The 22432-nt window shown below is 41.5% G+C and overlaps 1 protein-coding gene across 1 annotated transcript in view; it reads right to left on the bottom strand.

The window, feature by feature from the left end:
• Nucleotides 1–15427: 15427 nt before the first annotated feature.
• STK10 (serine/threonine kinase 10) overlaps nucleotides 15428–22432 on the bottom strand; it is a 98529-nt gene continuing 91524 nt past the window's right edge. Inside the window, exons 18-19 of the mRNA XM_075209625.1 lie at nucleotides 18304–18417; nucleotides 15428–17248 (exon numbers count right to left, since the gene is read on the bottom strand). Coding sequence (XP_075065726.1) covers nucleotides 17111–17248; nucleotides 18304–18417 — 252 coding nt within the window. The 3' untranslated portion in view covers nucleotides 15428–17110. The remainder of the gene's footprint in view (nucleotides 17249–18303; nucleotides 18418–22432) is intronic.

Here is a 22432-nt window from a genome sequence, read left to right as displayed (position 1 = left end):
TGGGGGCCCAAACAAACCAAGCATTTCAGCCACAGTTGTTTGGTAGACCCTGTCGCTGAAATTATTGGTTTGTTAAAGTGCGCATGTCCTATTTCAACAACATCAGGGTGGGTGGGAGGGCCCAAGGACAATACCATCTTGCAACTCTTTTTTTGGCATTATGTGCTCTTTGGGGCCTAGTTTTTCAAACTGCCATTCTGTCTGCCACTGCAGTGCCACTCCTAGATGGGCCATGTGTTTGTGCCGCCCACTTGTGTCGCTTAGCTTAGACATCCAGCTACCTCGGTGCAACCTTTTGGGCTAAAAACAATATTGTGAGGTGTGAGGTGTTCAGAATAGACTGGAAATTAGTGGAAATGATTGTTATTGAGGTTATTAATAGTGTAGGAGTGAAAAAAAAAAACAACAAACTGGATTTTAGCACTTTTTATGCTTTTTTTAAAAATAAATCAGAACCCAAAACCCTAAATCAGAACCAAAACCTTTCGTCGGGTGTTTTGGCAAAACAAATCAGAACCCAAAACCTCAAGCTAATCAGAACCCAAAACACTAAAAGCGGCCGGTGCACACCCTTACTATTTAGCCACTTTATATAGTCCTGTGTCTTCATTTTAAATAAGTAATGATTGGTCGATTAAAGGTTATTGTGAAGGGGAAGAAAAGGCATCCATGACATGCAGTTTAAGAGTTGTTTTCTGCTATTATGCCATTGTGATGACCTGTGACATTCAAAACAATGTTAAACACTGGCTATTGAGTTATGAATGATACCAATATTTACAAACTCAGCTCATAGGTATTGCTCCTGATGACTGTTTCCAGGAAGAGACTGGTAACAGGATTCTGCTCACAGAAACCATAGCAATAGCAAATACATTATTTTCCATCATTTATTATACTGTAACATAAGTTAAAGGGATGATTTTAGTTTATGGCTGCTTTTATTATTGCATCTAACAACAGACACCTGTACTGTTGTACAGTATCTGTTATCGGAAGATATATGGCCTTAAAGCTTTGATCTAAAAGAGTTTCAAGCATGTAATGTTTGCAATTAATGTGTCACTGATTTTAACCACTCATTCTTTATACATGTTTTCAGCGCTTCAAATTTGTGTTTGTTGATTTAGAGTTGATGTGCAAACAACATTAAGAGGGGTGTATCACCTGTTTCACAGATGTGCCTTCGGAAACCATGTCTCTAATTCTGCAGCGCTGTACAGAGAACTTATTCACATCAGTCCCTGCCCCATAGGGGATTTAGATTGCAAGCTCCAAACATACACACACACAGACCCACGCAAACACGGGGAGAACATACAAACTCCATACAGATAAGGACATGGTCGAGAATCAAACTCATGACCCCAATGCTGTGAGGCAGAAGTGCTTACCACTAAGCCACCGTGCTGCCCACGATATATAATGTAACTTGAGCAATACTCCTCTTAGTGCTCCAAGAGACACTGCAACATATAAATCATTGCTTTCCAAGGATTTGGTTCATTTCATATTTTGAATAATATCTGTGTAGCCTTGGCTGAATGAGAAAAGTTTTCTGCAGACAGCAATCAAACAATCCTCATGTTTCATGCCCGAGATATCCCAAGACAAATAAATACATATGCAAAGCAAGCAGCATGCATAAATTCTCCATCACATACTGTTTTGAAGTAGGGATGTGCACCGGCGACTTTTGAGGTCTCGTGTTTTGGATCCGGATTTTCTCGATGTTTTGGGTTCGGATTTGTTTTGCAAAACACCTGCCGAAAGGTTTTGGTTCGGATTTAAGGTTTTGGGTTTTTTTTGAAAAAAGCATAAAAAGTTAAAAAATCAAGTTTTTGGGCTTATTTTCACTCTTACGCTATTATTAACCTCAATAACATCCAATAACAATAATTTCCACTAATTTAAAGGCTATTCTGAACACCTAACACCTCACAATATTTTTTTTTTTTTAGTACAAAACCTTGCAACGAGGTATCTTTGTGGACTGCGTAGAGGAGTGTTCCCCACAATACAATTAAAAACCCATCAACTGGTCTGAATTACACCCAAAAATAGTATCTGGACTGCGTAGAGGACTGGCCACTGGCCACCACAATATAATATATAGAAAACCTTCAACAGGTCAGAATTACACCCAAAAATAGTATCTGGACTGCGTAGAGTAGTGGGCACTGGGCACCACAATAAAAAATATATAGAAAACCTTCAACAGGTCTGAATTACACCCAAAAATAGTATCTGGACTGCGTAGAGTAGTGGGCACTGGGCACCACAATAAAATATATAGAAAACTTTCAACAGGTCAGAATTACACCCAACAATAGTATCTGGACTGCGTAGAGTAGTGGGCACTGGGCACCACAATAAAATATATAGAAAACTTTCAACAGGTCTGAATTACACCCAAAAATAGTATCTGGACTGCGTAGAGTAGTGGGCACTGAGCACCACAATAAAAAATATATAGAAAACCTTCAACAGGTCTGAATTACACCCAAAAATAGTATCTGGACTGCATAGAGGACTGGCCACTGGCCACCACAATATAATATATAGAAAACCTTCAACAGGTCTGCATTACACCCAAAAATAGTATCTGGACTGCATAGAGGATTGGCCACTGGCCACCACAATATAATATATAGAAAACCTTCAACAGGTCAGAATTACACCCAAAAATAGTATCTGGACTGCGTAGAGTAGTGGGCACTGGGCACCTCAATAAAAAATATAAAAAACCTTCAACAGGTCTGCATTACACTGCACATACGGCTGCTCCTCCATCCTCTCCATCATATACATGTTGGAGTTTCAGCGTGTGAAAACCTCTTGTTTTTGATAATGTCAGTGCATTTTGAATATTTTTCAATTTGCCCCACAACACTGAATGTACTTTATCTATGATACGCATCTATCTATCTTGACTGCGTAGTGTGGTGGCCCCGGTACACAATTTGGTACCGAGGCCACAATATAATTAAAAAACCCTCCACGGGTCATAATTCCACCAAAAAAGGGTATGGACTGCGTAGTGTGGTGTGCCCGGAACACAATTTTTTACAGCGCCAACAATATAATTAAAAAATTGGGCATCAACTGTCACCGTTGTTTAATATCTGACACACCTAAATATGGACTGCACAGTGGAGTGGCCCCGGTAGTAAATTTGGTGCCGGGGCCACAATACCTCCTCCAACTTCCAAGTGTAGTGTTTATAAAGACAGACAGCGTCGAAGTGTTATTAGTTGACTTTCTTAACCCTAAAATTGTCCCTGTTGCAAATATTCGTGCAATGGACAGTTACTTTTTTATTGAAAGACTCAAGCTTTTAAGTGTAGTGTTTATAAAATATAAACAATACAGTAGTTTTAGAGCACGTCAATACCTCTTGTTTTAAATTATGACAGGGCATTTTACTTTTGGTTTAATTTCTTGAATTTGTTTAAATTTGGTTTTACTTTTTGAACATGGCAAACGACTGTTGATTGGTCATATAATGCAAAAAAAAAAGTTCCAAGATGGAATTGTCCTTGGGCCCTCACACCCACCCTTATGTTGTTGAAATAGGACATGCACACTTTAACAAACCAATCATTTCAGCGACAGGGCCTACCAAACAACTTTGGCTGAAATGATTGGTTTGTTTGGGCCCCCACACCAAAAAAGCTATTCATCTCTCCCTGTACAGACTAAACAGGCTCTACTGAGGCAAGATGTCGTCCTCATCCTCAACCTCTGATTCCTCTCCCCCTACAGTGTGTACTTCATCTCATCACACATTATCAATTCGTCCCCGCTGGACTCCACAACCACAGGTCCCTCTGTACTATCTGGAGGGCAGTGCTGTACTTCATTGAGGAATTGATTATTCATTTTTATAAACATCATTATTTCAACGTTGTGAGGAAGCAACCTCCTTCGCCGCTCACTGACCAGGTTCCCCGCTGCACTAAAAACTCTTTCCGAGTACACACTGGAGGGGGGACAACTCAGGTAAAATAGAGCCAGTTTGTACAGGGACTTCCAAACTGCCTTTTTTTCCTGCCAGTAACAATATGGACTGTCTGACATGTCTACTTGGATGGTGTCAGCAAAGTAATCATCCACAATTTTTTCTATTGTGACAGCATCCAATGCAGCGAGAGTAGACATGTCTGCAATGGTTGGCAGGTCCTTCAGTCCGGACCAGATGTTATCAGCATCCCCGCCAGCGCCTCTTTTGGGAAAACTGAGCTTTTTCCTCGCAGCCATAGATGTGGAAGAAAATGAGGGTGGAGCTGTTGGCATGTCACGGTCCTCTTCAGAGGACAATCTCCTGACCAGCAGGTCTTTGCACCGCTGTAGACTTGTGTCCGCCGGAAACAGAGACACAACATACGCTTTAAACCGAGGATCGAGCACGGTGGCCAGAATGTATTCCTCTGACTTTAAAAGAGTGACCACCCTCGGATCCTGGCAAAGCGTACGAAGGGCTACATCCACAAGAGCTACATGCTTGGTGTAATCGCAATGGCTTACCAGCTCCTCCCTCACTTTCTCCAGCTGCTTCTGCAACAGCCTGATCAGGGGAATGACCTGACTCAAGCTGGCAGTGTCGGAACTGACTTCTCGTGTGGCAAGTTCAAATGGCTGCAGAACCTTGCACAACACGGAAATCAGTCTCCACTGCGCTTGACTGAGGCGCATCCCCACTCCTTTGCCTATGTCGTAGGTGGCTGTGTAGGCCTGAATGGCCTTTTGCTGCTCCTCCATCCTCTGCAGCATATAGAGGGTGGAGTTCCAGCGCATCACAACCTCTTGTTTGAGGTGATGGCAGGGCAGGTTCATGCTTTTTTGATGTGCCTCTAGTCTGCGGTAGGCACTGGCTGAATGCCGAAAGTGTCCAGCAATTTTGCGCGCCACCGCAAGCATCTCCTGCACACCCCTGTCACTCTTGAGGTAATGCTGCACCACCAAATTAATGGTGTGGGCAAAACATGGGACGTGCTGGAAATTGCCCATATTTAATGCCCGCACAATGTTACTGGCATTGTCTGACACCACAAATCCCCATGATAGTCTAAGTGGGGTAAGCCACTGGGAGATAATTTCCCTCAGTTTCTCTAATATGTTGTCAGCGTTGTGCCTCTTATTAAAGCCTGTAATACACAATGTTGCCTGTCTTTGCACGAGCAGCCATTTTGTAGATGCTGCTATTGATGCAGCTGTTGCTGTTGCTGCGGAAGGGGATGCATCTACCCAGTGGGCTGTCACAGTCATATAGTTCTTCGTTTGCCCAGAACCACTTGTCCACATGTCCGTGGTTAAGTGGACAGTGGGTACAACCGCATTTTTTAGAGCACTGAGGACACTTGATCGTACTTCTCTGTACATTTTTGGTATCGCCTGCCTAGTGTAGTGGAATCTCGACGGGATTTGGTACCGGGGACACAATACCTCCATCAACCCTCTAAATCCCACTCCACTGATGGCGGACACCGGGCGCACGTCTAACACCAACATTGCAGTTACAGCCGCAGTTATACGCTTTGCAATAGGGTGACTACTATCGTATTTTGTGGTCATGGCAAACGACTGTTGGACGGTCAATTGTTTTGTGAAAGACTTAGCGGTCTTACGACTTCCCCTCTGGGAAGATGACCGACTAACAGCAGCAACAGCAGCAGTGGCAGTAGTAGGCGTACCGCTGCAGGATTCCTCGGATGAATCCCGTATTGAGGAGGACTCAGTCTGGCTGCTGACTTGGGCTGTAGGACTGAATCTGATGGAGATTGTGGAGGAAGTTGACGAGGAGGGTGTTGCTGGTGTGTATCCAACTTGACCACGGGATTTAGGTGTCCCTGTACCGATGAGGGTCCTAGCCCCAGTTCCTGAACTAACCACTGAACTATGAAGGTTATTCAGGTGACGTATAAGGGAGGATGTTCCTAGGTGGGCAAGATCCTTACCCCTGCTTATTTGAGCTTTACATAAGCTACATATGGCCATACATTGGTTGTCTGGATTTGGATAAAAATAACTCCAGACCGAAGAGGTGCATTTTTTGGTCTTCTGACCAGGCATGACGATGGGCTTTTTCATCCCATGGACATCAGCTGTTTCCCCCCCTGGTGCCTCATTTACAATAACCACATCACCATCCTCATCATCAAGTTCCTCCACAGCGCCAGCTACATCATCAATAGGCTCCTCCCGAGCCACCTCTTCCCGTACAGTGATGGGAGGGTCAGGTTTGACAACCACCAACACCCTTGGACTCGCCTTGAGGATTTGTGATAATTTCTCTTTAGAAGGCAGAGTTGTTTGCGGTTTTGTTGCTGACAGCATAACTCTCTTCAATTTTTTGTAGGGGGGGGGGAGGAGGAGGAGGGATAAGATCCGTGGGTGCAGCTGAACCACTAGTCATGAACACGGGCCAGGGCCTAAGCCGTTCCTTGCCACTCCGTGTCGTAAATGGCATATTGGCAACTTTACGTGTCTCCTCAGATGATTTTAAGTTTCTCTTTTTGCTACTTTTTCTTAACTTGGGCTTTTTGGATTTTACATGCCCGGTACTACGAGATTGGGCATCGGGCTCGGAAGACGACGTTGATGGCATTTCATCGTCTATGTCATGACTAGTGGCAGCAGCTTCAGCATTAGGAGGAAGTGGGTCTTGATCTTTCCCTACTTTATCCTCCAAATTTTTGGTCTCCATTATATGTAGCACAAGATACTGCAGAATGTGTGAACTTGGTAATATTGCAGTACCAATGGACTTATACTGCTGGATTGGTTTTGCAAATTTGGTTATAACTACTTTTTTTTTTTAATTTTTTATTTTAATATTTTTTATAACTTTTTTTTTATTTTTTAAAAACTTGGGAATAATGGGGAAATAACTATGCACTTAGAAGCACAGAGCACAGGACACAGCACCACTGGACTGAACAGGACACAGCACAGGACCCAGCAGCACCACTGACCTCAGAAGGACAGAGCACAGGACACAGCACCACTGGACTGAGCAGAGCACAGCACAGCACAGCACAGCACAGCACAGCACAGCACAGCACAGCACAGCACAGCACGAGATCTACCAGGACAGAGGACCACCTAACACACCCTCCCACTACCCTGATCAATGCCCGAGTGAAGATGGCGGCGACTAGCAGGGAATTTATAGGATCCGAGTATCGCGAGATCCGACAACGGGATTATGAGTCAGAGCCTCAGTTTCAGATTTGAATTTGGTGCCAATACCCGGATCTGTCTCGGATCCGACTCGGATCGGCAACGTTCGGGTGGGCTCGGATTTCATAAATCCGAGTGCGCTCATCTCTATTTTGAAGGCATTGGCTCTATTGCCACTTACTATGGAGCCACATTTTAAAGCCGCTTGCCAAGGGGATCACTTAGTTCATACATGCTAGCAGTTGAATAACTTTCCTTAAACTTATTTATATGCAGCAGCGCCATCTTCTGGGGTAGCTTGGTAAGTTTTAGAATGTCCACATTTTTTAAATTCCTATTTAAATTTAAGCAATAACCTGAAATGGTACAAAGGTAAGCAATAAACTGCTAGATGTTTAAAAAAAAAGTTTAGGTTAGCAAAAACTGAAAGAATGTAAAATTCAGAGCTATACATGAAGGCCTTTTACGGGGAACAAGGAATGGGTTAACAACTTATCGATGTTCTGTAGCAATGGAAGAACATTAAGCCTTGATAATTGATGCAAACAATTCCTACAGGTGTCCCAACCTTTGTTGATTACGTGATTACAAACTCCCTATCTATAGAAAATCAGTGTTGGAACAGACAGTTGTTACACCCTCTGAAGTATTGTTTCGACAATATTGTGCTGCAGTAAATAGTATATTGCTATCAGAATTGCAAGAAAAAGGCAGACAGACCATTACACCCAGCGGTGGGATTCAAATAAATTAACAATTATTGACCGTTTTAAGTATACAAAAAGATATACTGAATGGTAGTTTAATATTTAATGCCACTCTTCATCACACTGTGCCATGCTGCTTATGCTCCCCCTTCACACTGTGCCATGCTGCTTATACTCCCCCTTCACACTGTGCCATGCTGCTTAGGCTCCCCCTTCACACTGTGCCATGCTGCTTAGGCTCCCCTTTGCTTCCATTCCTTCACTTACCTTTTCTATCGGCTTCTTTCTTCTCGTCTCCTCTCTGCGCTGCTCCTCACTGAATGTCGGGTGTGATGACGTCACGCCTGACATTCAGTGCGGATGGCGCAGGGAGGAGGAGTGCAGACACTGCAAACAGGTGAGTATTTATTTATTTATTTTTTTAAAGTACCCTGCTCCCCCCACCAATGAAGAGGGTGGATTCTGGAGCAACCGGTTTGCCGAACTCACCTCAAAATTAGGTATTTGTTCTGCTGAACTGGTGTGAACCGCCTAAATCCCACCACTAATTACACCCCTTAGAGAGATGTTTCACAGAAAGCCATAGAGTCAGTGAGTACAGTTTCCTACACCATCAAAAACCACTTAGAAACTGGGGAAACTGACAGGAAGAGGTCTGGCAGACCCAAAGCCACAAAGGAATCAGAAGACAAGTTTCTGAGAGTCAACAGCTTGCGTGATAAGTGGCTTACAGGACAACAGCCTCAAGTGCAGCAAGTCTCTGTGTTAACTTTGAAGAGAAGACTTCAAGCTGCAGGTATGACAGGTAGAGTGGCAGTAAGAAAGCCAACTAATGAACTACTGAAGACTGGAAAAAGGTCTTATGGACTGATTAATCCAACGTGTCCAGAGTGGACCTCAAGACTCTGTGCAATGCCAAGGGCATTGACATCAGCCATTTGCCAAACAGGGTGGACATGAGAGAGGTGCTGAGGGAATGGCACCAACAGCATTGTACACAAGTGGCGGAAACTGATGGCAATGGTTAAGGCAGCGTCCCAGTTGACGACCGGGAATGAGGTGAACCAGACCCCCAGACAGCAACAACCTCTACACAACAGACTATACCTGCACACCAGCCCCTCTGTCCTATGATGAGCGCAGATCCATCTGGCAGCCTTAGGGGACAATGCGACTGCAGCTGAGCGGGTACAGGTCATCATGAGGAGTTTGCCAATCTGCTGTGGAAGTCTGCCAGGAAGTGGGTGCGCGTAGCAGGTGTCCAGACCGTGGAGGAGGTAATAGATTTGATGTGCCGAGAACAATTTTACCACCGATGCGCACTGGAGATGATAGAATGGGTGCTGGATAGGAAACCAGGCACTCGAAGCAGCTGCCCAGCTGTCGGATCAGTATATGGCAGTGAGGCCACACTGGCAAAAGCACCAGGTTAACAGCCAACACCAAAGTACTTTACAATCAGGGGAACACCCCTCTTCTACTCACCGCCAAAACTCCCAAAAGCAAGCACCTAACTTTTCGGGTACAATTCACCAGCCACTGCCCCTTCCTGTCCTGTCCCTTGGATTTATCAGAGACCACCAGAGCCCAGGCTGGAGAAGAAGTGCTACAACTGCGGGAAAACCGGTCATTTAAGGATGGACTGTCCCACAGCCCCAGAACCCCAAACTTGTGCCCCTAATTCGAGTCCTGGGGCCCGGCTGACTTGCTTAACTGGCAAAGGTGAGCCAGTAGAGACTGTTTCCACCCCTGCCAACCCAACAGAGTGTGGCGTGTCTGAAGTTCACTCAGTGGAGTCACTTGTTTGTCCAAAAGACCCCCAAAAAACATGTGGAGGAACCTGCAGCCGGTCCAAGTGGGACCCCTGCAGGGTGAAGGACCGAGAGACTCAGGTCCTCAATTATTGTTGTGAGTCCCCATCTTATTGATCCTGTTGCAGTATTTCAGGGGCGCACTGCCAAAGTTACTGTGGCAAATGCACTGGAGAAGAAAGTGACTGTCACAAGGCTGTATCAAGACTGGGGAGATGGCCAGGAGTTGCGAGATATTGCCGTTATGGATGGTCTCCCAACGGATGTGATATTGGGCAATGATGTTGGGGGTAGCATTGTGACCGCATTTCTCAACTCTATTACCCAGAGCCAAGCTGCTAAATTAAAGTCTTCAGGATCTACACCTGCACAACCCAGCCCAGAGTAAAAAATCACAGCTGCTAGACAACAGCATTCACCAGCAACCACAGCATCAGCCAGCCCAGAGGAAAATACCACATCTACTATCTCTGGAAAGACTACATCCCCTAGCAACGCAGATGATGTTGTCTCTTGCCTACCTGATCTTGTGGGGGTGACCTGTGATGCTCCTGTCCCTAGAAGTATGCCAGCTCCAGTGGTGAGTATAGCAGACCACAGTGACCCCCCCCCCCTTTGACTGATCCGAGTAACCCCAACCTAGACCCCCCTGCAGCGTATCCTGACTTAGACGATAGTGCGGGCCAGAGGGAAGAGTTCAGGGCAGCTCAGCGGCAGCGTTCCAGCCATGGAGGTGGGGAGTGTGACCTGGCATAAAGGGTTGTTGTACTGTGTAGCTAGGAAGTTAGCAGGGGATAGACCAGTCCGGGAAAAAGTTCAACTGGTGGTACCATGGGGCTTTTGCATGCAACTAATGTCAGGTGCCCATGAAATCCCTATGGCGGGACACCAGAGAAGAGACCATATACTGAAGCGCCTAACAGAACTTTTTCTGGCCTGGAATGTCGGATGAGGTCCGGGCCTACTATAAGTCCTGTAATGTGTGTCAGTGTCTCGGGTGCCCCAGCGCTCGTGCTCCCCTCAGGTCCTTGCCAATAATTTAGGAACCCTTTCAGCGAGTGGCTGTGAACATAGTAGGTGAACTACACTACCCGGTATCTAGAGGCTGTAGCTATGTCCTCCATAACTGAGGAAAAGGTAGCGGACGGGATACACTCGCAGCGTCAGTTACCCAGAAGCAACCTGGTACTGGATGTCGGTAAGGAGTCCACTGGTGGCAGCATTTGTAAGCCCCTCCTACTGCGGTTAGAGGGCGCAGTTGGGATAACGAAAGGGAACGGTGGCAAAGCCCAGTCGGTTCCCAGCAACAGACATGGTGGCATAGGTGGTCCCATCCTGTCACACCTACAATATCCTGGTTGCACCCACATATAAACGAATACTTTGTGGAGGCACATTTTGTTTTTATTCTAAGTCTTCATTTTCAATTTTTTTTTTTAATAAGTCTTCAAAAAAGAAATGAAACAAAAGAAAAAAATCTTACGGTTCAGAGAGGAGCGTGATGCGCAAGTCAGAGGCAGGTCTAAGAGGGCATGATAGAGAGTATTTTGAGATATGAGTTACGATCTATGAAGGAGTGATGTTGAGGGCTTTGTTTGTGGGGTTGAGCAATTTGAATTGGATTTTGGAGAATACAGTATGGATTTACAGAGTGATGCAGCAGATATGGACCCATGACAGAGTAACATCAGCCTTGACATTACATTTAGGAAGTATTAATGAACGGTGTCACAAAGGCCAATGGAGTGAAGGATGTACAGGAGAAGATGGTAATCATTTTTTGTGAAAAGCAGCAAAGATATGTATGGGGAAGTGAACAATAAACTTTGCTGTAATTAGATCACTGATGACTCTTGTGCAATGTCTGAAATGTTATGGGAAGAAAGCCTATTTGGAGTGAGCAGTTTAGAAGGAATATGATTTCGGGGGCAGTTGTGGAATGATACATGGAGTGCAGAGATTCCATTTACAGGTTAGAATAAATGGAGGGTAGATTAAAGAGTGCAGCAGAAGATGGGTGGGATGAGAGGTCTAGCTGAAATATTTAAGTTATGAGCTGTTAGGAGGAAGGGAAAGTGGTGGAGGTGGGCAGAGTGTGTTGAATATTGCAAAAAGGCGTAGAAGGTTGGACGACTGGGTGGATATTAGAGAAGTGAAAGGGCAGTGAAGGGTTAGACAAAATAATTTATAGTGAAGGAGCTCAGCGTTGGAGATTTCCTCCAGTGGAGCTCAGCAGTGCAAGTTGCGGGCCGGTTTGATGTTCCATGGTTGAAGTTAGGACTACAAGAGAACGTAAGGGGTGACTGGTGCTGCATTGTGCAATTCAGAGGTTCAGTGGGCTGTTGTACAGTAAAATAGATCAGCGTTAGACAGGGCAGTTATAGGAAAGAGGAGTGGATCAGGTTTAGCTGTAACTGTATGCATGTGGATTTGCCCACACTGGTTTTCTATCGAAAGAAATATTAAAATATGAGAAGCCAAAAAGTATTAATCAGTTCTGTAATAGATTTTTTTTCTTTGCAGATTCAAATGACCAAAAAAAAAAAAAAAAAAAAAGAAAGAAGTTAACTAAAGACAGAAAACTGAAGTACGCTTAACTTTTTAAAGGTCCGACATACAAATATACAGAGTAATGTGGACATTCAGAAATAGAATATATAAATAGCTCAGAGCAGAAGTAAATGGTCTGTTTTCCTGATGCATTTACGTGTGGTAAAGAACAAAATAGAACATTACGGTCTCAGAAAACCACAAAGCAAAAAAATAAAGCTACCTCAAGATAACAGTGGGAGTGGGTATTGAGACACTAGCAATAATGCATGTAATAAATGCCAACAGGTATGATACCATGATATTGCACACAGTAATATTATATATACATACACATATATACACACACACACACACATACATCATTCTATATCTCTCTCACATACATACATTATATATAATATATATATATATATCTCTATATAACTCTACTCCCCTACTGTGTAGTATTATTTGTCTTTTTTTTTTTTAAGGTGGGGGTTGATTTAAAGTATTATAGTGTAGAATGAATACTAACATTTAAACCCCAGTGCCAGTGGTAGACAAGAGCAAATTCATACATTTAATTCTCTTTAAAAAGTATCGTATAGGTCTTGTCCCAAACAATCTAATTATTGGTCTTCCATACAAACTTTCAAATACTCAGGCAGGAGTTGGAGGTCACAGAGGAAGACTAAGTACTACTCGCTTCCTCTGGAAATCACAAACCTGCCAGTTTGCGGCGATTTGGACATCTGTTGCTCCTCCCTCTTTTGCAGCAGTGATTACCAGAATATGGTATGATTACCGTATGGAATACATGAGGCCACTCAACAACTCTGCAAAATCTGGGGCTAAATATATATACGTCTACCATTTATCCCCTAGCTCAGTGGATCCCAAACTTTCTCAGTTCGAGGCACTCTTAGGGTCTCCATAATTTTTTCAAGGCACCCCCAAGCCAAAATACTTAGCAAATACTCCCCCGCCTTCAGGGCCGGATTAAGGGAATGGAGGCCCCTGGGCTAAGGGGGCCTCCATTCCCCCGTGAGGGCCCCCCCCCGTGATCCGAGAGCCCCCTCCCCCCCGCCACTTACCTCCTTCTCCAGCGCGCTGTATCCTCTTTACTGAGATCTTGTGAGAGTGAGACTTACGAGATTTCCTCAGTAAGGAGACTACATCGCTCCGGGGAAGGACCGCAGTGAAACTGATCGCGCCGGGGGCGCCCCCTACCGATCAATACTGCTGCTGAGCAGTTTCAAGGGCCCCCTGGATGCCCGAGGCCCCTGGGCTGTAGCCCAGTTAGCCCTAGGGTTAATCCGGCCCTGCCCGCCTTGCTTACCACCAGTCCTGGTCGCGGCACCCCTGTGAGAACACTGCAGCACCCAAAGGAGTCGCGGCGCACAGTTTGGGAACCACTGCCCTTGATCTTATCCATGCATTTAGTTTCCCTCTCGATACTCATTGAATGCCTCTCCCTTTTCTCCCTATTCTTACCTTTCCCCATAAAATGATGGAAAAAAAACCCTAGGAGACAGTGCTACCTACTTTAGTGGTACAAAATCAACCTTGATACGTTTATTGTACCCATTTATATGTTATGCTTTGATTCATGTTTTATCCTATTTCTTATACTATCTCACTTTTACTTGTATTTGTTCAACCTTGTAAAAATATAATTTTAAAAAATACAGAAAAAAAAAGGATTTTATTAAAGCATTAAACCAGCCTTAGAAATAATGGATGATTTAGTAGATTGCCAATTGTTATTTGTTCATCTGAGTTTGCAAACTACAGTACAGTTTAAAAAATAGAATATACAGCTTACACCAAGTACCTTTCAGAATTAGTGAAATGTTGTTAAAGGTTGATATCACTTTAAAAACATTGGAACTTTTGTCTCACAATAGGAGACTGTGTGAAAGGCCAACAGAGAAGTAAGTCATTTTGATTTGTGCTAAGATCACAGGGATTGAGTACAAAGATGAACTGTTCTTATACGGGTTAAATAGGCATCTAAAAGCCAGACAAGGTTAGTGGAGCATATTTTGCTATGGATGAGGTTTTGCCTTGTGAAACATTATGACCCCACTAAATAACACACCCAGTTCACAGAAGATGCACATTCCAAACATCTTGTATATTAGACTGTATTCTCCAGTAGTAGCAGTAATGTAAGGAAGGGTGCCTTTCAGTAACCAGCATTGCCTTTCAGACCTTATGTTGACCCTGTTACACCACCAAGTGGTGGAAGATTAGAAATGTTAAAGCAAAAATAAAAAAAATTGCAAGGAATTACATGCAATCCTCCACCCTTTGCACAATGAGAGCAGTATAATTCCCTATTTAGTGGTAGATCATTGCCTTTATATAAAGTAGTATATTCTACAGTGTCAAAAATAAATATAAAAGCAGAAAAGATCCTCTTGCACTCAGCAAACATTAGCCAGTTTTAAAAATAAAAGCAGTAGTCTTAGTTGCATGCATTTGTATTCACCATGTCTGAGATGCTTCCACTATAAGCAAAGAGTACCATCATTTGGTCACATATATAAAAATTAAATGGAGACCAAAACATACCAGGAAGTACATCCCAGTACCCAACCAGGTATTAAATTCATCCAATGGGAGGCTCAGAAACACCACTGCTGCAGACTTACCCAATCAATGATACCAAGGAGATAAAAAGGCAGGATGTTTAATTTATAATTGGTAAAAAAAATCGACAGGGGGAAAACACACTACAAATCCAGCGACACACTTTGAAAAAGGATAATTGGATAGATAGCGCATGGCTCACATCTGACTTTGCATGTGTGTATGCTACTAAAACATATGCTTTTTGTTCTTTTAGAGGCAGATTTACGTTTTGACTTTTCAGCCCGCTGGCAACTTAAGGCACGTGGATGTTGTTTCCGGATTTTTGTTTTTTAGGTAAGATGGGGTATTTAGGAATTTGTTGTGAGCCCCTCTCATCGGCATTTTGACAGTTTGAGCAACTTGCCCCTTCTTTTCTCTTCAACAATACCCCATACACCCAGTGAAGGCAGCTACCTTGTGTCTTTGGTCGACAATTATGAAAATGCAGCCTGTACATTTACTAGAATCTAGTAACACTCTGGCATTAGGCACTTCCACTACTGATACACCCTAGCCAAAGTTTTGAACTGTGCACAAAATTGAAACTGAAGTCAACAATTAAATGTATACTCTTGTTACTTTATTAGAATCTTATTTACATTTTACAGTGCATGATTCTTATGTATATATCGGTGTATACACCTTCCACAGGACTTTATCCTGTCAAATGAAAATGCTGTAGTAGGGAGGAAAACATTTTAACAACATATGTAATTCTATCTTACCAATTATTATGCAATGGTATTGTGCTGGAAAGCTGGATTCCAGAAGTTAGCAACAATTAGGAGGCTAAAGTGATACTGCTGCATAAGGTTAGTAATGTAATGAAGATGCAACTTTAACCTGTTTCCAGCTACAAATAGTTAGTCGCCATGTGAGGAAACAGAAACATTTTGTCTACATGAACTGTTCTGATACATCAGAACAAATAGATGCACCCCCTCCCCTCCCACATTGCAAAATATAACCAACATTGAAAGATCAATAGAAAGCAAAATTATGAGGCAGGGCATTATTAACCATTTAGCTCTTTGTTTTGCCCTCAAAGTAAAAAAAAAAGGCTACATACCAATCTATTGTCTCATTCAGCCAAGGGGCCAGCTCAATCATTACATTTGTCCCTCACTAAGACTGGCCAGCAGTCCACTACTTCTCTGTAATACAATAAGTGCACTAAATAACTTCAAGTCAAAAAGCTGTTAAATATATTAAACCCTAACATTCTTTATATATTAAATTAGTTAGCCAAATATTATCTTCACTTGCTCCCTTGTCAAACTATAGTTTGATTTTTTTTTTCTTCTTAGCTATGTAGTCTTTACTCATCAATATATGTTGTGTTGTGGCCTGACAAAAAAAATAAAAATGCTTAAACTTACTAAAATATAAGTTGTTCATAAAGACCTGTTGAAATAAGAAAATCTGTCTGAATTTTCTTATTAATTTACTGAAAATCTCAACCCATGCATATGCACTCAAAAGACCAACTTACCCAAGCAATGTGTGGGCTGAGTCGGTTGTGAAATAAGCCCTTGGCCACACATGTCAAGGACTGTGGCATGTTACATGGCCAGACAAACCTGGGAATTGCTTTACAGAGGGAAAGTGTTGTACGTCCAAAGGATGAAGGGATCGCAGGACAACACTGTAGCACACTGCACAGTTGTACATATAGAGGTGCAAAAACACATGGGGGTACATAATGGACAATAGGGAGACAATCTTAGGCAAGCTAAACTGTATACTAACTTATGTCCTATTTATATTCTAAACAAAGACTATGCAGGTAAACGTGACAAAGCATTGGCGGCCCATGGGAATATAAGTACACTATGTTGTGTAACGGTCTGTAACTGGTCTCACTGCTTGGTATGATGTAACTGACATTCTAATTTGTATAAATGCTCCTCCCTAAGGCACAAATAAAGACCCCAGTTCATTTATTATATATATATATATATATATATATATATATATATATATATATATATATATATATATATATATTAAAAAAAAAAAAGCAGGTCATGAATACTGGACTCTAGGCTTTCCCCAATCTGTATGATGTTCCATCTACAGTACTACTTTTCCCACACAATCTGGAGGCAATTTATGCCTATATCCTTTTTATCTCTCCCTTGATGTGCCAACAGTCAATTGGTGAAGATGTAAGAAAATTGCCCTGCTTCATCCACAGGTGAGCATCAAAGTCTGCACGTTTCTCTTCTGGTCGCAAGAAGTTTATGAAGCCTCAGCGGAACTGTAGGTATAGAACTTGGCTGGTTTCTGGGCTGATCCAAGGTATCCTCCTACCTCATCACTCATCCGGAAGAACATTTCCTGTTCCTGCTTCTTCTGTTCCAGATCATCCTCCAGAGCCTGTGGTAATATAAACGTCATTTTTCTGCATATACAAGAAGTCAAACTAATTTTACATAATCAAGCATAACAAACATGTGACCCCTTTACATACTAGTGTGTAAGTGTATGCTCTGAAGTACTGTACCTTCACACCAGGGGCTGAAGTTACATCCTGTACTTCAGGAAGTGTTTATAACAGCACATCACCTGGAACAGGGCTGACACACCACTTGCTGTGTGAAGACCAGAAACCAATACAAGTGGTCCTCGCCATAAATCACTCCTTTACAGCATTCATTCCCCTTCCCCCAAGGAAACCTTGATGAGGTCATAACCAGGGTTTTTTTTTTTGTTTTTTTTTTTATAGAGAATGGAGAGCCCCTGGGTCTAGTAAGAATCAAATAAGCTCTCTGGATCCTGCCCTAGTGTAGAAACGGGTATTAACATTGGCTTAGATGTCATTGTCATTTAAGCCAATATTATGGCATCCCTTTTGTGTTAAAAGAAAAAAAAAATCTCCTCTTACAGGGTTACAGATAAAATGTATAAGTTACACTCTCATCTTTGCTCATTTTTCTTTTAAAAACCCAAATTAAATAAATTATATTAATCCCAATATACTACTTAAAGAACATGCATTTTTCTCTTAAAAACAAACAAACATAAAACTTTATAAAAAAGGACTTTCTGTTCTTACTTATAATTTTTGAATTCCTAATGGCGAAACCCAATACACAGAATGCCATCAATTCAATCCAGATATCATTTTTGTATTCCTTTATGAATTCTACTAGTATCAAAGGAGGATTTAAAAAAAAAAAACAGCTAGCGTTTCACCAAGAACCAATGACATTACTGACACGATTCATGACCAATATTCATGAGGTACTGGTCCTTTGTGAACAGATCGGTTCCATTCTCTTGAATATAATCTCGGCACACTAAATATAGGTGGCAGGAGCTCTTCGGGTTGAAAAAGTTAAAAGAAGTCAACATTCCCATCTAAAACCCGATCCTTAACCATGCGACTGCCAACATGACACATTTTATTCTTCATAAGTATGTATTCTCACCTTCTTGCGAGGCCTTAACTTCTCTCTCCATTCTCTCAGCAGGTGTATGTGGCCCTCATCCAGTACCTTCAGTTTCTGGGTCTCATGTTCTACGAGAAGGTGACACTTCTCATTCTAGAAACAAAACCGTGGATAATAGAGAAGGGTCAAAAGTGGGTCAACAGGGAAAAAAAAACGAAGCAAAAAAACAAACAAAACACAAAAACTTTATAACAAGCCACATAACAGCAATAGACACTCAGATAGACAAATTGTATAGAATCAATACAATTAGGTTACTTAGTGGTGTTCCTAAGCTGTATTCTGGAATCATGAGTTTGGGTATATATGGGATAATGCAACCCCTACAAGACATATAAAGATGTTTAAAATCACTGAATTCCAAGTTGACTACTACTAACCATATGTTTTGTTGTAATGAGGTACATTACTCCTTAAAATATACACACGCAATCATTTTATGATAAAACATTTTGGTATTTTAATTACTATTGCATTGTATTTAGTTTAACAATGTATTTTAAAATGTTTTAAATGAGCAAACAGAAAGGTTTCCACTTGTAACACAGCTATGAGAGGACTCTGCACGAGGCAAGCAAGGTGAAGGAGTTTTGCAGTGTCTATTGTGATCAGTGTAATGTCAGAGTTCCATTTGACAAAGCGAGGAATAAAGCAGAAGAGCTAGAAGAATTGCATAAATAAATATGAAGTATCTTTGTGAAATGTATGTCATCACTGAGGACTAGTAATGTATGGAGTGACTCAAATAAGGATCTCATGGTGGTTTATAAATACCATTTATGTTTTATATAATGAATAAAAAAAAAAAAAACCACACACAAAACACCTTCAGACTACAGTTACACATTTCTAAAGCTTCACCAAGTTTAGGTTCGGCTTCACCATAAGACCTATTTAATGGACTTTGACCTCAAAATGTAGTTGCACAATAAAAGTGATTATAATAAACCCACATGATGAATAGGAAATAAATGTCACCATTGGCATAGTAGCGAAGGTTTAATAACTTGTAGCATATTACAAAGGCTCTGTATAGCATTCCGGCTCTATTGAATATGTCCAGGTGGTCAAAGTATTTTTGGAGTATAGTAGTACCAGACATTTTATTTTTAATATGGGGGAAGAAGGGACAAGGAAGAGGCCCAAAGTCACCCCCATGTGGTTGGCCATCTAAGGCTGAATAGCATGAAAAGCCCAAAATAATGAGTAATGCACCTAGTGGTGAGTGGTTTATACATTTTGCAAAATATGAAGGTAAATTGGGAAGCAGATACATAAATGACTGCCCACAACCATGTCTTGTCTGTGTATTTCCCAGACCAGGCCCATGGACACGGCCTTCCCCCTGATACCGCACATATTACACAAAGACACAGTTCTAGAATTACTTTGCAGGCTATCCACACCAGTCAGCAATTATCTGTTAGCCAGCAACTTACACTCTATGGTCTGCACACACTCATAATCCCTCCCTGCAACAGTAAGCCCCTCACTTCCTCTATGTAACAGGAAGAGGAGGTGACACCTCTCCTATAGGACCTATTAAATATACCTCATCACTCTTTCTTCCCACAACCACTTGCCTGCTTATGGGTCTTGTACCTACTACCCCAACATTCTTTCACTTGGTGAATCCTACTCTGCTATTGCCACAACCTACTCACTGTCTGTACCTCCTATATTTCATAAATTCATTGCAGCATATATTATGTAACCATGGATATCCAGTAAATGAATTGGAAAAGGTGACAAACGAGTCAGTAAGTCTGATGTTAACAAATTTACCATTGGAGGTCCTCTTGTCCACAAGTCTGTTAACTACTTTGCTGTATATCCCTATGGAACCATCCTCTCTCCCCCTCTGCACTTGTATTAACCCCTCTGATGTGTTGTTTGCCTGCCCCTGATATAAGTCAACCCCTTCACTCCTCCTGTAACCCATGTCTTAACCTCTGTGCTGTACTCTACTTACTGCACTCCAACTTGTGTTACGCCCATATGCTCATCTCTCCCCTGTACTTTTCTGTGTATTCTCCTCTCAGCCAGTTTGCTAGTCTTCCAGGGCCCCTGGAGGTAGAGGTAGTGGTTCCCCCAACCCCCGTGCAAAGCGTCTGCACATTGGACAGATACCTCATTGACAGGATTTCAGGCTGCTTTCCATTATACATTTAGCAAAGCTCAGTGGTGAATTTCTGAGTACACATTATACTTCCCTGCAGTAAGGTTGCTGCCTCGTGTATTTGAATGAACATATGTACCGGGTATTAACTTGCCTGTTGGCAAAGTTGGCTGTAAACCCAGTAAATACTTCTAGTATTTTCAATGCCTTGGTGAATTCAGTGGTATATTCTTTGACAACTTACAACTCAAACCTTTCAGATTTCAAGTCTGAAAAACTTAATTCCTTTATGATTGGTTCATGTACCTTATTTGTACAATTTAATAATGCAGTTTAATTGTAAAAAAACACATTTAAATTTATGCTCACATTTTTACATTAAAAAAGAACTGTTATATCCAACACTGAGCTATGGGTCCTTTCTTACAGTTTTAGAAGAGTCCAAATGACAGAACTGAGGGGGTCCCATGATTGCCTGGTCCTGACTAGTGAAACCAACAACCTTCTACTGTTAGAAATGGAAAGAGGCTATTATGTGCTACTGAACATTGCTGAAGGACCTCAGGAACATGAGGCTTGTCACAGGGTAGCTCTACACGCTAACAAAAATCTTGCTGTTCTAATGCAATTAAATACAAAGCCCTATCTCATTTATTAAATATGGATTGTCAACTATATCTTGCACCTCAGAATATAAAACTAATATTGAGACAGAAAATAAAAGTTATTCCAATAGAGGGCACTCAAGAGCCAAGAAAAAAACGTTCAATATTTACTGATATGCATTAAAAATATTCATCCCATTAGTGTATTGGGCGAAATGTAAAAACAAACCAAAGGAAGAGGTGCTAGTGTAAGTGAATAAACTTAAAAAAAAAAACTAAGGGGATGAACAGTCTCAATTCTTCTTGAGAGATTAATAGGAAAATCTTCAATATAAGATTACACTGAAATATATAATATCTATATCAAATACTTTTACTGTTCACACACATCTTTGAAATTTTATACTGATGCCAGTCACAATAGTAAGGAAGTAAACATAAGTTTCCTATTAATCTCTATCAAGAAGAATTGACAGACTGTTCATCCCCTTATACATTTTTTTTTTTTTTAATTTATTCAATTACACCAGCACCTTTTCATTCGGTCTGTTTTTACATTTCGCCCAATACACTAATGGGATGAATATCTTAATGCATATCAATAAATGGTATCATTATCATTTATTTATATTAAGTTTTATGTTTTTTTAGCCCTTCAGTGCCCTCTACTGGAAGACATTTTTACGTTTCTGTCTTCACATGGTAGCACTGTAAAAACTATTCCAGGATCAACTCCTAACAGATCAGGTGCAACAAGTATTAAAGTGTCAAAATTAACAAAACATGTGTCTTATTTCCAATACCTGGCGTTGACATAGTAACTATTTACATATCCTATGCTGTAGACTGCACTTTTTGTTTTATTAGACACTTTCATGCAGGGATTGGATAATGTCCAGCAGTATCCTACAACAGACTTAAAAAAATATATATATCCTTTCACATTCATAGTTGTACCTTAAATATCTTCAGCTATGGTAAAATCCTGAACATTTTACATATCTGTTTGGGAATGTTATGAGCTACTACCATATAACAGCTTGTATTTTAGATTATCTTGGCATTTAAGGTGCCAATACTATTTGACAAACTATGTGTATTACATGCATTAAGAGGGATTTGCTGGAAATAAATATGTAGGATACTATTCTGCTACTATTCTCTCTCATGCTCAGTACAAGTAAAATAAATATATTTTTAATAAAATGACTGTCAAAAATGCCAATTTATCTGCTATTCCGCAGACTAAAATAAATAAACGCCTTCCTTCTACATCCCCCAGCCTAGGTAAAATGGCTGTCATTGTGGTAATATTAGCAGACTGCAAAACTGACTGTTAAGAAAAGTACAAAACACATCCATTTATAAAAATTCTGATAAACCC

The sequence above is a fragment of the Mixophyes fleayi genome, chromosome 4, assembly GCF_038048845.1.
Source record: "Mixophyes fleayi isolate aMixFle1 chromosome 4, aMixFle1.hap1, whole genome shotgun sequence".
NCBI classification, from domain to species: Eukaryota; Metazoa; Chordata; class Amphibia; order Anura; family Limnodynastidae; genus Mixophyes; species Mixophyes fleayi.
The sequence above is the reverse complement of the archived record's forward strand: the minus strand, read 5'-3'. Positions and strand labels throughout refer to the sequence as shown.